The 17792-nt window shown below is 35.3% G+C and overlaps 1 protein-coding gene and 1 long non-coding RNA gene across 2 annotated transcripts; both read left to right on the top strand.

Annotated features, from left to right (window-relative positions):
• Positions 1-491: 491 nt before the first annotated feature.
• LOC6563258 (peroxidase) lies at positions 492-17006 on the top strand. Its single transcript, XM_001990749.3, has 9 exons — positions 492-605; positions 13197-13369; positions 13432-13635; positions 14273-14484; positions 14555-15299; positions 15424-15580; positions 16152-16521; positions 16580-16685; positions 16744-17006. The coding sequence occupies exons 1-9, from the start codon at positions 603-605 to the stop codon at positions 16850-16852; spliced, it is 2079 nt and encodes a 692-aa protein (XP_001990785.2). The 5' UTR covers positions 492-602; the 3' UTR covers positions 16853-17006.
• Positions 10278-10912, top strand: LOC116805481. Its single transcript, XR_004365215.2, has 2 exons — positions 10278-10494; positions 10558-10912. It is a non-coding gene; the product is annotated as an uncharacterized LOC116805481 (long non-coding RNA).
• Positions 17007-17792: the final 786 nt, after the last annotated feature.

Here is a 17792-nt window from a genome sequence, read left to right as displayed (position 1 = left end):
TTGCCATCGACGTCGACGTCGGCGTCAGCGTCAGCGTCCGCGTCTGTTGTGCCTGTTGCGCTGGCCTGCAGCGCAGCCGGCATTAAACTGGCTTTATGCTGACTCTAGCGCCGAGCAGGCTCGTTAGCTTTGAAGCCGGCGCTGGCGCTGACGTTGTGCAGTCGCCGTCGAGTTGCGATCTCGATTCGTTATAAAAGCACCAAATTCAACGGCTGCCCAGTTAGTTCAACGCCGACAGTATCTTGGGGCCTTGCCTCGATTGAGATTTACCCACAGAGTCGCCACAGATCCCCAGCAGTGCATCAAAACGCGACCGCCTATGGGCAGGTGTTGATTTGTGAATGAGTAGCTAATTAAGCTGCAATTTAGTTTGCCAGCAAATGAATATTACTCAGTCAGTAATAGTAATATTGTTTGCTCAACCTAGCGCGGAATTCGCGATTTCGATTTTGTAATTGTTGGATTGTGTATTGTAAATATTGTGATTGCTGATTGTTGATTGTTGATTGCTGCTGATTGTCGCGTGCAAATAAAATTGAAAGACTTGCCTAAGTTTGCGCCTACTTAATCACTCCCTCGTCAAGAAAGTAAGACACTTGAGCATGGTAAGTACCAAAGATTTAGTATAATCATGCTAACACAATTCCATTTTAACGGACCAAGTTTCAAAAAGTAAATGTATTTTTTATAATGTCCATTAGCTATATTTATTAAGGTATTCCTTTATTTGTTATTAGCATACTATTTGTATTACATACAATAATTATTTTCTTTACATAAATTATATTTGCATTTTAGTCGATAGGTTAAGGATAAGCGATGGGATAGGGATCGCTATAATCAGGCAGCCATAAAAACTTACAATATTCAATTTTATTTTCAATTTAATTTATTTATTTTATAATTAATTAATTATATATGATGTCAGATTAGCATAAGTGTGTAGATATATGGCTTTAATTGATTTAAGCCAATTCGTGTGCACTTTATTGCACATTCGTGAGAAAAAACGAATACTCTCTGTTGGCCCATAAAAAGCATTTAATTTAGGGCATTCGTATGTCTTTTTGTTTCGACAAATACCAGTTTTGGCTGACGACGTCTAATGGCATATTTAAAAAGCCATTACGGGCCATTGTTTATATATAACTGACTTCACTTACAGCTCTATACAAAAGTACACACGATTGTGAGCGGCATAATAATTGTGTTGCAAATTGCATTTGTTTTTATTAAAAGTAAGGTAATTAATTTAAGACACAAAACGAACGACCTTCATACTTGAATTAGTTTTAATTTTGGTGGTGCTTTTGTTGTCTGTAGACCCAGAGAGGCAAAGGGCTATTGTACTCGACTTTGAATCGAATACCCTGTACAAAGTACAACTCCTTCCATTTCTTTTTCTGCCCCGGGGGCATATTTGAAAAATGACTGCCTTTTTAGTCGCGCATGATCAGCAATTTACGCCATCTAATTGGATACGCCCCCCTTTATTTGTTAGCTCTGATAGTAATCAGTGCAGACATGCCACAAGCCGCGTTGCAACCATTCAGTTTACATATCACATTATACTCGGTCCAAGACCATATTCACATTTTTCAAGTGGGTTCAATTCGATTCGTTTAAATTCGAGCGTTGTTAATTACAAGCGCCTTTAATACACAATAGAACCTCGATCACTTAAGCTTTCTGTTTAATGAACAGTCTAAATGGTAAACCAGCTTGAGGGCTCGACTCAGCTGCTTGTGGCCACTTTCTCTATCTCTCTCTCTTTTTGAATCTTAGGCCAGTTGCGTAATGTACTTAATTATGACGTATTTATGTACCAAGTCCACTATGCCTGAGTGATTGTAGGTAGACAAGTAAAAATGCTACGAGTATACGAGTATAACCACAATTTGACGACTTGCTGCCATTCACTTGACGATGTTTACTAATTTCAGGAACGACATAAACCCAGAAGTAAAATATGCAAATGCTGATGGCTACATATAACACACATATGATCTATATATAGGGGTGCACATGTTGCTAAGTTTGATTCACATATACATATATATAATATATATAAATATATATATATATATGACAGAAATTTGCATGCCTTATTTGTATGTGTGTGTGTGTGTGTAATACATCTGAAAAATTAATAAGAAACATAAATTTTGCATGTAATTTGTGTTTTTTCTTGTATCTTTTTTTTTTTTAATTACATCAGCAGGGTGTAAAAAACAATGGCATAACTTTTAAGAAACAATACCGCAGAGACCATCCGAAAGATCACATTTGATTCCGAAAATGTTGAAAGATATTATTTTTATACATTGTATTTCTGGTTTCAATCATTTGGCATTGTTTGGGGCTAATCGTGGCAACTCTTGAAGCGGTTCACTTAAGCAATGCTCATATGTATACATATATATATATATACATTTGGCTAAGCAGACATTACAATAATAATGCTTTATACATTTGGCTAAGCAGACATTACAATAAAAATACTTTATAAAGAATGTAAATTGCACATGCACCTGGCACGTTAGCTAAATCAAAATGAAAAATTTAAAGGCATTTCGGAAAATGGCGCTGGATTGGAATGCCTGAAGCTCGAGAACCAAGTCAACCGTGCTCCCAATTAATGAGTTAAGTTAAACAAACAAATTAATTACAACATTATTAATTAGCAGGGCGCTATGTGGCATGCGATTTTGACGGCTACAACTATTTCAAAACTCACACGTGCTTTAAAATTATACCTTTCAAGAAATCTCTTTATTATTTATATTTATTTATACATGTATTCAACTGATTTTCCATCAGTGTTTAGTACCTTAAATTATAAGCTTAAGCTTATGGCTTATATAGCACTGAATAAGTAATACCATATAAAGCTGTTCGTAAAAAATTAATGAATGAAGTGTTGTATCTTAAGGAGTAATTTGCTTTTTAGTTGCACCAAATTTAGACAAGCTCATTACCAAAACAATTAAAATAAACAAGGTCTTCAGAAATACACGCACAAAATAATAATACTAATTTTCTCTATCGTAATTACCAATATTATGCTTTGCAAGTATAAAAATTATTTTGACTATGTCTCAATAAAGCTCTGCTTTAGCAGAATTGATCATTTTTAAATTTTTACCAATAATAAATCAGTTTAATCGCATTTCAATAGAAAATTTCAGCTAAAAGCCGAGCTGCTCTCATGCTTTCTTGGTGGAAAGTGCCAAGAAGAGAGAGATCCGTTCAATGTCAGTGCTGTTTGCTCAGCCTTTTTTAAAGCAGATTTTGACACAAACAGGCTATTATTAGGACTTTGTTTTAGCTTTCAAAATCAAAGTTTTTGGCAACTTTGTACATGTTAAGCGTTCTTAATTATCCTCCAAAGTTGGTATATAGTGTTTGACTGGCTTTTTAATTTGGCATTACAACTTTTCAAGAGGTTTAAGATCTGCGTAGTATGAGGTCAATTAAAACAGTGAGATATATAAGCATTTGCAGTCACGCTCGATTTGGGTTTACCAATTTAAATGATGGTTGAAAGCTCTTGTTTCACATTTTTACCACAACTCCACATTTGTATCTTCAAATCAGGTCTTATTTAAGACGAACATTTGCGGTACATTCGTAATGGCATTTCAGCCATTAAGTAATTTTATTGCATGCTTAATATTTAACAATTGCAGCCAGTGACCTCCAAATCAAAATAAAATTAGTTAATTTATCAGTCGAAGAAAGCGAGTGTTGAGATTAACTCGTTTAGCTTTCGATTTCATTCACGTTTCTTGCCCGGCTCTTGCTTTGACTCTGGCTGTGGCTCTGTTTGTTGATGCAACTGCTCAAACAACTTGTACGTTTTCAAAGTCAAGGTCTTCACCAACACCACCAACAACACCACCAACAACAACAACAAAAACAACATGAACAGTATTGCAACCGCTTCAGTGGCTAATAGTTGCCACCGGATGACTGCCACCAGCCAACCTCAACTTTATGTGGTCATCTGACCATAATTTGAAACGATTACAACCCAATCTTGTCGTGGACAACGCCTTAATGGGTCGCTTGACTACAGCCGAAGATGTTCTCGCTCAAATTAACACATTTACTCTTAAGTTAAGTAACTTAGTGTAACTTAGTTAATTAAATTACCGGGGTTAATTACTTAGACGTTAACTGTAAGTAGCCAACGGAAACAAAATAATTACCGACGTCTTGTCTTCCGCTCAAATAATAAAAGAGCAATCTTTGCTAGATTTTGACGAAGTTACAATTTAAATACTTCACTTTAAAATCAAAATATAAAATAACGCATAAATAAATTGGTTGTATGTAAAATAGTTCAACATTTATTGCAAGGATTGGGAAAACGCAGAAAAAACCAGGTAGACCAAAAACAGTTAATTAGTTAATTAGTAGCTTAGTCATAGAGAAAGTGAAACGTTAAGCAGGATGAAAGATAGAGATAGTGAAAGAAAATAAAGATTTCACCAACTACTCACTACCACTTAACACACCACTTAAAAATAGGCCACTTTGCGATTTTGGGAAATAAATCGCAATTTTTATTCACAATTTTGAAAATGCGAATCTTGAGTGTAATAAACATATATAAGCAATAATTTTACAACTTTTAAATTGCAGTACATATTCAAAGCAAGATGCACGGTGAGCTAATTTTTTAAAGTAAAAACGGCGTAAAACTTTTGACAAACTTTATGCTTGGTAAATTCGATTAAAATCTACATTTTAATTATTATAATTTATGGCAATGTTATGAAGAATGTAAATAGTAGAGAAGATATTGTTTTCTAATTGTTAAATGTATGTTTTGTGTCTTGATTTGTTGTTGAATTGAAAAACTGTAACCAACGTTCTCGTTAGTTGTGAAGTAATTTAATTTTACAGCAAAATACAAAAAGGAGCTCATCTTTTGCCAGATTGTTTTTATGACAGATATATGATTTTTAATTTCCGATTTCCATGATTTTTAGAACAGATGTGAGGAACATAATAACACGCATGTTTAGTGACTTTGGTCTGGATATTTTGCCAAACAATAGATTTCACAATATTATTGAAACCTCTACCGAACTTATAATTGAATGCCTATAAAATATAGCCAAATTTTTTGAATTTATATAAATAAAATGCCGATCTGGCTGAGTAAGCTCTCTCACGAAATCAAATATTATTCAAGTGGCACGGATAATTAATGCCTGGGACTCGAACGACGAACACGATTTTGTGATGATGGATGTGACTAAATCATGGACACCCAATCATATGCACATGTCTAACTGTATAATGATTACCTATGCTTATTAGTACGTATTTCGCATATAACGATATAATATAAAAGTTTTCGAAATAATAGCGGTACGCACTTACTTATCCACGGTCTTGTAATCGTCAAGTCGTGTTAGTTTGTCTCGCGTGCTCGTTGCCATTTCTGCACAATGTCTGTGCATTTTTCCTCACTTCCGTTTTCAAAGACACCGCTGTTGGATTTGCTCTGGTTGGCATTGTCAATGAGAGCGTCGTGGGGCCGGAACCGGGCCGGACGTGGCAATCGCGGTAAGAGCATCGTAATTACCTTGGTTTTAATTGCATTACGAATTATGTGAACATATGTCCATATGTCCAAAATGCAACCAGGCGGCTGATCGTGAATATGATCAAAAACCTTATATCATAATGTGTGCGAAAAATAATGACTGACTCAATTGTGGCTTAACATTTGTTTATTTCTATATAATACCGAGTCATTTGAACTAATAGACTAATCACGGCAATGATGTGAAAGTAGGAATTGAATGCTGCTGTTGCAAATTTATTTTTATCCTCTGCACTGTTTTGCATTTTTTTAATGTCGATTTGGACATAAAGATAGAAAATTAGAGCTGTTGGTATCTTAATGCACAGATCAACGAACAATTGTCAAAGCCACTTGTGGAAAATGCATTCGACCATTGAGCTATATCTCGATTCAAATAAATAATAAAAATCACTTACTAATTCACTCATTGAATTTATTCAAGAAATTGAATGACGTTTTGGCTTTAAGTTTTCATTTACACAATATTGGATTCCCACTCAGCCAGTAAAATAACATTGCTTGAAAACCTTCTTGTTTTTTGTGATTTTCGGAAAGTGCAATAAATTCAATGTGATTTTTTGTTGCTTTCTTAAATACTGTAATTTAATTTAATGTACAAAATTAGGTAAATCTTTCCATTTTAATTTTTAAAGCGAATGTGTGGATGCTTCGATTTGCTAAAGCGGAATATTTTTTCATTTTTTATTTTCATATGAATATTCATATGAAAAAACAAAATACACCAAGCAATTATTATTAATATGTTCTGTGTTGATTTTGATTTTTTTGCCGTACTCATTAAAACTCAAATTATCTTATCGATATTTAAATAAATATTTCGTAAAAATATTTCAAATTTTATATATTAAGATATATATATATATATTTTTATATTTTGTGATTGCATTCTTGGTTGTCCATTTTAAAATTGTAACTCGAATTCTTCTTCAAAATACTGACTGCTACAAAATGAATTATTTTTCACTTTTTCTTAATCGCTGTTCAACTAATTATTCCTTACGTGAAGCGTTTCGAATACTCTGGAATGATTACAATAGACTCTGTCATGTATTCACTCAAAGTTGAACGTCTTGTCTCGTGAATAACATTTGGGGATTAACTAATTCATACTAACTATTTTTTTTGTGTCAATTGACTTTAGTTGACGTTAAACAAATAAATAAATAAACACCTCCTTGTGATGTGGAATTGATGTGCTGTTTGGCACTGAAAAACCATTCGGAGTATCAGTAAAATTGATACTTGATGTGGCTCTGTGTGAATCCAGCTTCAGGACCGGTCTAATTAAGACATAATTTCGCATATATCATTTTGGCAACGAAAACTCGTTTAATTGTGTTTATAAAAGGTGAACAATTATTTAAAGACCTTAAGAGCCTTGAGAGTATATGCAATTAAATTAAAATAAAAGTCAACGGCATTAAGCATAGGAGTTGACAATTTAGGTCCAGGTCCAAGGTTATGCATCGCTCCAAGTGCCTTTCCCCACTCGGACTGACATATCACGACTCCGACTCCAGTGTCGTCCCATCGAAAATACATTTGCAATACTTTTAATTACATAACATTCCGAATCCGGTGTTCACCATCTAAATGCTGACGTAACAGTTTGCAGCCGTGTCTGAGAGAACTACATTACCGCATTTTTTGCATGTTTATGTCCGCTCGTTGTCAGAATGCGTTCTTTGATGTTTATTTATGGCATTATCTTTTTGCTACGATTTGGTGCGTACTTGTTGCATGATCTCTTTTATACACTATAATCGTTTTAATTCGCTTAAAAGGTGGTCATTATTTAATGTAAATCTACGACTCCAAAATATATCTCTCTGTCTGTAAGAACGCGACGAACTCTGACTAATTAGCTGACGTTTTTATTATTAGTTTATAACTTTTTTATGGGCACTTGCACTTAGCAAAACATATAAACTAAAATTGTTGATTCAAAATTATTGCAGTGCTAACTGACTTAATATATTTTACAGCTGTATGTACAGAGAATCACCTAGTCGAGCACTCATGACTGGATAATAATAATTTATTTGTACACTAAAATTCACTTTTTAGGTAAACAATTAAAACTCATACATAATTGTATGATTGTGGTGTGAATGAAGACAATTGCTTTACTTCAAAGCACACATTAAAATAGATAAATGAGATGTTTCTACCACACCTTTAACCTTGAACAAAAGCTCACTTAGCCAAGCTGTTAAACGGTTATTAATTGTTTGCTTGTTCAATTCAAATTTGTTGCCAAAATTGGGTTTGAGAGGTGTTTTACTACGAAAAAAAGCAAACATGTATTCATTTATAAATTGTATGCAATAATATTGTTTTGACATTAATTTGATATCTGAAATTTACAGTCAGCCACAACGTAAAGGTTACTTGCTGGCTTCAACTGGCCGTATTCCGATTTCCTTCGAAACCAGTTCCACATGGCTCGACTTAATCGAGTCAACACCTTTAAGAATCAATTAGTGTGGAGCATCCAATTTGACAAACTTAAAGGCAATAGCAAATTGCGTCCGCAATCAATGAAAATACCGGCGTCGAGTTGATATGAATTCGCAAGCCAAAATCCGACCCGTCCTGTCCAACGAGTTCAAAAAGTGCTAATCACTCGACTCCGGGCAAGAGAAGTTATTCGGTCATGTGACTTTTAGGCTGAGTTACTTTACCAAGTTGCGTTCCATTACGGGTACCAGAATTTGCGTGAATTTACACTTGTATCTAAATGTTTAAGTGGATATTGATTCACGCATGTGCGTGTATGCACCGAGTGCTTGCCGGTCTACTTACTGACATAAATTATAGAAAAAACTGTCCGGCCGTTGCGTAAAATGAGTGCACCTTGATTTCGATGTCAATAAAAAATAATATATACACATTTTGCAATTAACTTGCAGATCGAGCAGAAGTCGCAACATCTTACGCAACTCTGGAATCCATCGTTCAAATACTAGAGCACCATTTGACAAGATCCCAATCTACACTTTTAGGTGCTTTCACTTAAAACGGCAATTTCAATTAGTGCGTGTTACTTTATCGCCGCGAGCATTGGGAATTTGTTCGATGTGTGTGTGAATGATTTGGGCACGTCTCCTAGCTCCGATTTCAAGAGAGATGCTGGACAAATAAGTACATCTGTATCCATAATACGGCACAGATGGTGTTCGGTGCTTCGGGGCTCTCAATAAGGCTGTCAATGGCAGCGAGTTGTCTGCGTAGCCATCAATAAATCAATCATTTTGTGGTGAAATTCTTTGCTGCGTTACACGGAGTAAAATAGCACTTTAATGATCTCCACTTGGTCTTTGCTGATTTGTGTTTAATTTTAATTAGATGTAGTTAAAGTAAGCCAAAAAAAGTTTGCTCGCAATTACCCGATTTGGTCTCTGCACCACTTTGACGCTTATACAATACACTTTGTACGCTTTTAGTGGCTATTGTAATATTTTTGTCGACTTTGTAAGGAGACACAACAAAGTATTCTGGATTAACACATTTGTGGAGTTGATAAAGCCATGTTCTGTCTGTCCGTCTGTACTTAGTCTTCAAATATATTTTATATAAGTTCAGTCGCATAACTATCTTCATGAAATTTGATATATTTTTGCTGTTACTTAATATATTCCATAGAAACAATCGGTTGAAGAATAAACTACAAGTTGACGCATCGCAATATTCATAGACATAGCTCCTGATACAATCAGGCTAAATTGAAACTCAAATTGTGCCTAAATTAGAGCACACAAAAATGGAAGCGGAAAACAGGACTGGGAAACAGGAAATATAAAATAAAAACTAGAGTTTAGTTGTCTGTGGATTACATCGAGTCTACAAGGGTATATAAACTTCGGTGTGCCTAAAATAGTCTCTATTTCTTGTTCACTGTACACGTTTGTCAACTCAAATTGGTGCAAAGTCGAAGGTTTCTGAATAGCAACATAAACCAGAGAGTTATATAAAAGAAGTTTATTTACTTTCATATGTATTGCAAATATTATAAGAGTATGCATAATAATATACCCAGGAATCATAATCGCATTCGCATTTATATATATTTATTATAGAATATATTTACATAATATCTGTCCCAATAGATATAAAGAATGTTATAAAACATGTATGTATGCATTTGCATTTCTTTTTGTTTCGAATTCAACTTCCTGCTTGGCATGCAAGGTTCATTTGGGACCAAGCACTTTTGTCATATTTGTATCTCTAATGAACTTAAATCAAAGCTAATTACCATAATGCTTGTCCATCTGTTTGTTAACTGGTTGCATTTATTAACGACTAATCTGTCCATGACCAATTGCTTTGCTTTGCTTTGTCCATTGTGATTGCCAAACACCGCGATTATCATCTAGCTTAAGCTAGAATTAAAAATCGTGTGTTTACTTCGTTGTTCGTTGGTTGGAACCGGGTACATGGACACTAAAGCGTTAACTAACCAACTATAGTAGGGGCTTTACTGACTCCAGAGCCTGTTGGTTAATTTTAATGTTATGGCAGATTTGAAAGTAGCCAATGTAGTCCGATCGAGCGAAGTCTGGGCTATTGTTCTGTTTACCATGCAATTAAAATGTATTCAGTCTGTGTGTTGGATTCTGTCACGGCAGCTGGAACGGATTGGCCGCCAATATTTGCGAATTTGCATGCAACAACTGGCATTTTACACAAAGGTCTCTCACCAACAACAATTGGAAGTTGCGGTTGGCTCTGTGACTGTGGCCATGTTGCCAGATGAATGAGTCCACATGGGTCTAAGTCTAAGCTCGAGGCCAGTAAGCTTGGATATAACCGCGTTATGTAAACCCATTTCATACATATCGACGTTTTTACTTATAGTCTGGAAATTGGTGAATAATATGAACACATACTTATTTAAAAATTATAAAATAATTGTAGGTTTCTTTTTACAGCACACTTTTAGACATGTGTGTCTTACATTTACACACATTGCGCTGCCACAATATATACATTTTTTTAGGCAAATACCAGCAGCAGCAAATTGTTGGCCTGTGCAACGAACATGCTTTTGTTGAAATGTCGCAATTAAAATGAATGATAACCAATACAGACGAAATAGGTTAAGGAACCAGTTGCTACCATAACTGCAGAGCCTGTGTCACAGCCGCCAAGATCGATGGTCGATTGTTACATCTAACTGTTCCCTAACTAGTCGGCTAGCCGGCCAGGCCAACACACCAAATGGCCCAGTTCGTGTCTAATGCCAGTTTAAGCCAGCCACATAATAAAATTTACATAGAAAACACACACACACAAAGGTTTCGCTGAAGAAGTAGTTTTTCCGTTCGCCTTTTTTGATCAAATACCTGCTGCGAATATTTCTATGGTTCAAGCGAATTAAAATTGCTCTGACAGTGAAACAGAGCACTTAAGTCTTAGATCATCAAAATAAACAACCAACAGTCATCGACAATTCGGCATGGCGAATTTTCTATGCCATAAATAAATATACACAAGCTGCCATGCTCAACAATCAAAATTAAAAGTAACCAACTTTTGAATAGAGGCCCTCGCTGTACAGATATTCCTCGTTCATATATATATCCAACATGAAGCTAGTAAAAATTTAGATTACTTAATGGATTTCAAGAAGCAATATTTTGTTGTAGTTTCTAGTAGTGTGTTTGTTTGTTTTTTATTTAATTGTAATATGTATTATCATTTTAAATTTAAATTAATTCAAAAACATATTTTTAACCGTTACAGTGCCTTATTTTTATTAGCTTATTTCTCGACCCCCTGCTTACATTAATGGCACTCACATTCTCAATTTGTAGGCGGAGCAATCTCGTCATATTTCTTAAAAAAGTCTGTCATTTAAGTGATATGGAAATATTCAGTGTATTAATATTTATCCCTAAACTTAATTCGTATTAAACGAGACAGTGTTATAAGAGGTTTATCTGTTTAAAAGTAGCATTTCATCATCACATTCATACACTTCATCTTGCCGCAGAAGCAAAACAAAAACTTTTTATAGGGGGAGATAACTATGTTTTTTTCTATTAATTTTTGAAATTAAATGGTTCTTTTTAATAAGTCAATCAGAAGGCTAGGATTGAGTTCCGAAATTTGAAAGGTACATTTCTGACAACTGATTTTGAAGGTCTATCTGTGTTTATTCAATCTAAGACGCACATGTTCCATATTTATGTGGAATTTCGAACAGCAACAAAAATCATGTTTCTAGCATACCATTCTAGAGTCGTGGAATTTAAGATGGAATTTGAGTTTCGATTATGTATTTTAAGCCAGTCACCCAAACGTGTTCAACTGCTTGAGCAACAATTAGTTTTTGTTCTCCTCAATAGTTAATTGTTATTATTACGTAACTATTGAATTCGATCGAAAATTACAAAATCGCATCATATCATTGAAGTTTTTTTTAGTTATGTCATATATTTTTATTATTGATTTAATTATGATTTTGAGGTCAAGTAGATAAATATTGATCGTCATCTGCAAACTGATGCCTGGTCAAAGAGACAGTTTTATGAGGCGTACATAACGATAGCTTAAACCTTTAGCCATGCAGACTGTTATATGATTTGTTCGTAAAGTTTGTAACGCATTAGAGGATAAGTCTACGACTCCACATAGTATACATATTCTTGATCACTATCTATGTCAGTGTGACCATTTGTCTGTCCTTTTGTCTACCCTGTATGCGTATATGAGCAGAACCACTAAGCAGACAACACATGTATAATCCGGTCCGATAGTTTAAGTCCGGTCTGCAAGGGTATGTAATCTTCGATGTGCGTTAAATAGCCTCTTTTCCTATGTTTCTGTTTTCTTTGTCTCTGCCGCTTTGCACTCCAAAAGCGTGTCAAATATTGATACGTGCTTTTATATTTTTTTATGTGCATTCCATAATGCGAATTTATTGCTTTATTTAGCTTTACGACCCCCGCTACGTTGGTGTGCAGCATTTTGCAGCCATACTTTTGTTTACAAACTTTTGAAGTTGTCTTTGGTTCTGCCATTCACATCATAAGAGCTTGTTAGTTACGCAATGAATCGTTATTGATTTTTTTTATTAAATTCGAGTGAGGAACTAACTGAGCACTGAGTCGGATTTTATAAGTCAAATTCGATGATTTCTTTTGATATGATCATTCTTAGGTATAATATGCTATGTTGAGAATACTCCAATAATCAAATCAATTAAATTATCTGCAAGAACCACTGCAGTCACGAAATTAATTTGTATTTTTTTTAACATAAAAATGTGCCAGTTATTTCTAATGAGAGCTATTCAACCAAACGTATTAAAATACATATATGCATCTAGTTTTTAAATTTATTTGAATTCATAAATTTATAGCAATCCCATCATTCCATTTTTACTTATCTTTGGTATTATTTGCTTATTTTCAAATAAAATGTTCTTAATATTTGAACAATATTTAAATTATAAAATCATATTCATGTACTATTATCTTAGCCCCAGCTGTATGAGTGATTTTAATATCAATTAATATAATTTAAGATTGTAAATGGCGATTTGTAATAGAAAACTTATTTTCAGATGCGCCATCAGCGAGATATGCTGGTCCTCTGCATTTTGGGACTTGTCTGCAGTGTGGTCGGACTTAAAGTATCAACTGGCTACCATATCGTGCACAATGAGCAACCACGCTCCCATGGACCACACCTGCATGGGTACTCGTATCTTCCAGCTGCCCAGCAATTTTTAATAGGGTAAGCCTTAGCTGCTCTTATTCTGCGACTCTATAACTGACACATGTATTTATTTGCATCAGAAATACGCTGACCTCTGCAGTGGATACTTCGCCCTTACCTCAAAATCCATTCTTTACTGTTGCAAGTCCCACACCAGCACCGCCCATGCAGGGTAGGGTTACTTGCGCCAATCCTCCGGCTGTTTGTGAGAAGTCCGCCTATCGAACGATGGATGGATCATGTAATCACCTGGAAAACCCTGGGTTGGGCGTTGCCAATACTAAGTAATATCAAGCGCCTAGACTACACTTAGAAAAAAAAATCAACATTTTCGTAAATCGTCCTTAAACACAAGATTTTATTTAATTTTAGAAATAATTTCTAAATATCAGAGATCAAAATTCTTAAAATTAGAAATTTGATTTTTATTAAGAAATGCATTTCCAAAAAGTACAAATGCAAACCTGCATTCTAAGAAAATATTATTTCTGAAATTCAGAATCTAGTAGTGAACACTAATAATGAATCTCATTCAGAGATCGGTATTTCTCGTATTTCTGTTCTGTGGCACCTGCTATCAGATGGTATAACTTATGGTATCAGGGTATTTCGCAGTCGGTTACAAACGACTGCAACGTTCTCTCTTATTTCAAGTAGCATATGAATTATATAAACTACATAAAATGTTTGGTTATATGTGATGTCAAAAATTACTAATTTTTGATAATAATATAAGTCACAAAAAAATTTTTCAAGGTAAACAAAAATTAGTCAGCACCTTAGAAATTTGACATATTTCTTCAATATTAAAAATTATCAAAAAAATGGCGATTTACTAAAATGTAGGTAGATTTTTTTATGAGTTTATGAGTGTATGTTTCAATCAGTATGTTTGTGCCACTTCTAACGCATGTCCTTTAGGTATGGTCGTCTTGTGACACCCAAATACGCCGATGGAATATCGGCACCAACCCGTTCCGTGACTGGCAATGAGCTGCCCAGTGCTCGACTGGTATCCATTGTGGCATTTGGTGAGCAGTCCGTGCCCGATCCGCAGTTTACGCTCCACAACATGCAGTGGGGCCAGATTATGACGCACGACATGAGCATGCAAGCGGGTGGCACTCAATCCAGTACGTCGATCTTGATCACTTGATCACTTGGTAACAGATTCTCTAAATTACGCTGTCTACTCCTACACAGAGAAACATCCGACGCGCTGTTGCACAGATGATGGACGACTGGTGGGCTTGGATACAGCGCATAAGACCTGCTTTGCCATCATCGTGCCTCCCCATGATCCGGCCTACTCCCAAGTCGGCACGGAATGCCTCAACTTTGTGCGCACCCTGACAGATCGTGACTCTAACTGTCAGTATACCGGTGGAGCGGCCGAGCAGTTGACCGTGGTCACCGCCTACATGGATCTGTCCCTTGTCTATGGCAACTCGATGCAGCAAAATAGCGACATCCGTGAGTTCCGGGGTGGACGCATGATTGTTGAGGAGCGTAATGGCGCCAAATGGCTACCCTTGTCCCGTAACATAACCGGAGACTGCGATGCCATCGATCCGAATGAAGTCTGCTACCGAGCCGGCGATGTACGTGTCAATCAAAATCCCGGACTCGCCTTATTACAGACCGTACTGCTCCGTGAGCACAATCGCATTGCCGATGCTCTGTCTGCTCTGAATCCTCACTTTGACGATCGCACGCTGTTCCAGGAAGCTCGCAAGATCAACATAGCCCAGTACCAGCAAATAAGCTATTACGAATGGCTACCAATTTTCCTGGGCGAGGAGAATATGTTGAAGAATAGCCTGATTTTCAAAGCTCCGGGAGGCAGCTACGTGAATGACTACAATCCTAGCATCGATCCCAGCGTATTAAATGAACACGCCACAGCTGCATTCAGATACTTCCATTCCCAAATCGAGGGTCGATTGGAGTAAGTCTATTTTTATACACCCTATCAGAGATGCCAATTTCTTGTACTCTGTATCTCTCGATATCTCTTTTTTATTATTAGCAGCTATAAACTCGTTAATTTGTAACGTCTTCTCTGCTTATAGCCTTTTGTCCGAGCTGCGCTCAGTTCTTGGTTCGTTAACTCTTAGCGATTGGTTCAATCGCCCTGGTATTCTCGAGGTTGGCGATAACTTTGATTCCCTAACCAGAGGTCATGCAACACAGCCAGAAGAGCTGACGGACATCAACTTTGATAAACAGGTATCTATGTCCAGACAACTATTACAAAAATAACTTAACTTCAGTCATACAATCGGATTAAAAATTAAAAAAAAATTAAATTGATCACACCAAAATGAATGGAAATTGATAATATTAGACTGAGTTGATGAGGTTGATCTCGAATGGATTACGCTGCCATCTCAGCGTTTATTTTGTAAGCGATGGGAATTTGAGCTCAATAATTTAAAAAATAATTAGAAATACTTCCGCATTACTTTTTCTCCATATATAATTATTTATAATTATCATATGAAACGAATTTATTCTCTAATATTTTTGAGAAAAAAACACATTTTAAAAAACTCCCAGCTATTTTTCATTTATATTTTTGTGTATTTATAATTATCATTTAATTTATTAAACGTAATTTTATTTTTGGCAGATTTAAAATACTCTCACCTATTGTTTATATAATTGTCATCAAAAATATATTAAACTTAATTTTATTTTTGCTAGATTTGAAATATTTCCAACTATTTTATCTGCATTCATAATTATCATTAAAAATGTATTAAAAGTAATTTTATTTTGTAATTTTTAATTTATATAGATTAAGCATTTTCTATTTAGACGCAATATGCCATTCGGCTCCGATTTGCGTTCATTGGATATTCAGCGGAATCGTGATCATGGACTTGCATCGTATAATGATATGAGAGAATTCTGTGGCATGAAGCGGGCACAGTCCTGGGAGGACTTTGGTGATCTGATCAGTCCGCAGATAATTAATACACTCAGATCGCTCTATGATAGTCACGAGGATGTGGACCTGACTGTTGGTGGCTCTCTTGAGGCACATGTGGCTGGGGCATTGGCCGGTCCCACTTTCCTTTGCATCCTGACGGAACAGTTCTATAGAACTCGAGTCGGCGATCGTTTCTTCTTCGAGAATGGCGACAAAATCAGCGGGTTCACTCCAGGTATTAGTTGGCATTCCAAGCATTGATCAATTATGTAATTGTTCAACATCTTAATTAGATCAATTGGTGGAACTGCGCAAGGCAAGCATGGCTCGTTTGCTCTGTGACAATGGCAACAATATTGGTTCGATGCAGCCTGCTGCATTTAAAACTATTTCGGGATCGTAAGTACCATTAAAAAAAAAGTATTGACATCAATAATAATCCATGCCCCTTTACTAGGAACCCTATTATGCCATGCTCGAATATTCCGCAAGTTGACCTCACGAAATGGGTCGATCAAACTATACATGCCTCTGCAGATCACTCAGTTCTGTTTGGAAAGAAGTGACCGTTTCCATTGTGTGCACACGGATCTGTCTTTAACTAGTTCAAAATATAATAACAATTAGTTTAATCAACTTAAAGATTGTAAAATCAAACTCCATGTATTATATTGTCCCCTCTTTATGTACATAAATAAATCATATCGCTATATAAGAAAACCATATTATTATTATCCATTTTAATAAAACTGTTTATCCCAGCTGACTGACAGGGGATCAAAATACATTTTAGGTGCTGCAGCATTATACACATACAGAAAAAACCATGTGCAGACCACAAAAATTAAAAAATAAGATAGAATACAGCACAAATTTATTCAATTTTTTGATCAAATCTTCTTTATGGTACGTGGTAATATCGACTCCGTCAGACATGCCGATCAAGAATGCGGCCCCTTCAATGCACCTGCAAACGTTTAATAAAATAATTAATTCATGTAATACGTATAGAAGTATAATTTAATTGAGCAAGTAATGCTAATAATAATCATGTTCATCTTAACTTCATTTCGAAGTTATCCTTAACCCAGTTATAAAAGTCGGCATCGGAGTCGAAGTTAGAAATGTTTTGATAACCATTAATTATGGATCAGTTTAACACACTGAACAACATTTTTTTCTGAGTGATAAATACACCTATATTAAGGCTTTCTGGAATCTTATAGTTATTCTACAAATATTTTAAATACTGGTTTTTGCTGATTAAGATTTCATGAAATGGAATTTCACACATTTTGAATGGGATCAGAGTATAAAAAATGATATTTATTATAGCAAACAGAAGTAAAAGTATATTAAGCATATATTCTAACAATCAACACAAATTATTTGAGAACAATGTCATTTGCATAAGAATGATAGTTTTCTTCTGATCTTTCTCTTCAAGAACTATTTGACATTTAAATGGCAACTTTTTTGTTTTCTTTTTTTTTTGTTTTATTAATT

This window comes from Drosophila grimshawi, unplaced genomic scaffold (assembly GCF_018153295.1).
Source record: "Drosophila grimshawi isolate 15287-2541.00 unplaced genomic scaffold, ASM1815329v1 contig_311, whole genome shotgun sequence".
In the NCBI taxonomy this organism is placed as follows: Eukaryota; Metazoa; Arthropoda; class Insecta; order Diptera; family Drosophilidae; genus Drosophila; species Drosophila grimshawi.
This window is presented reverse-complemented; position numbering and strand designations above follow the sequence as displayed.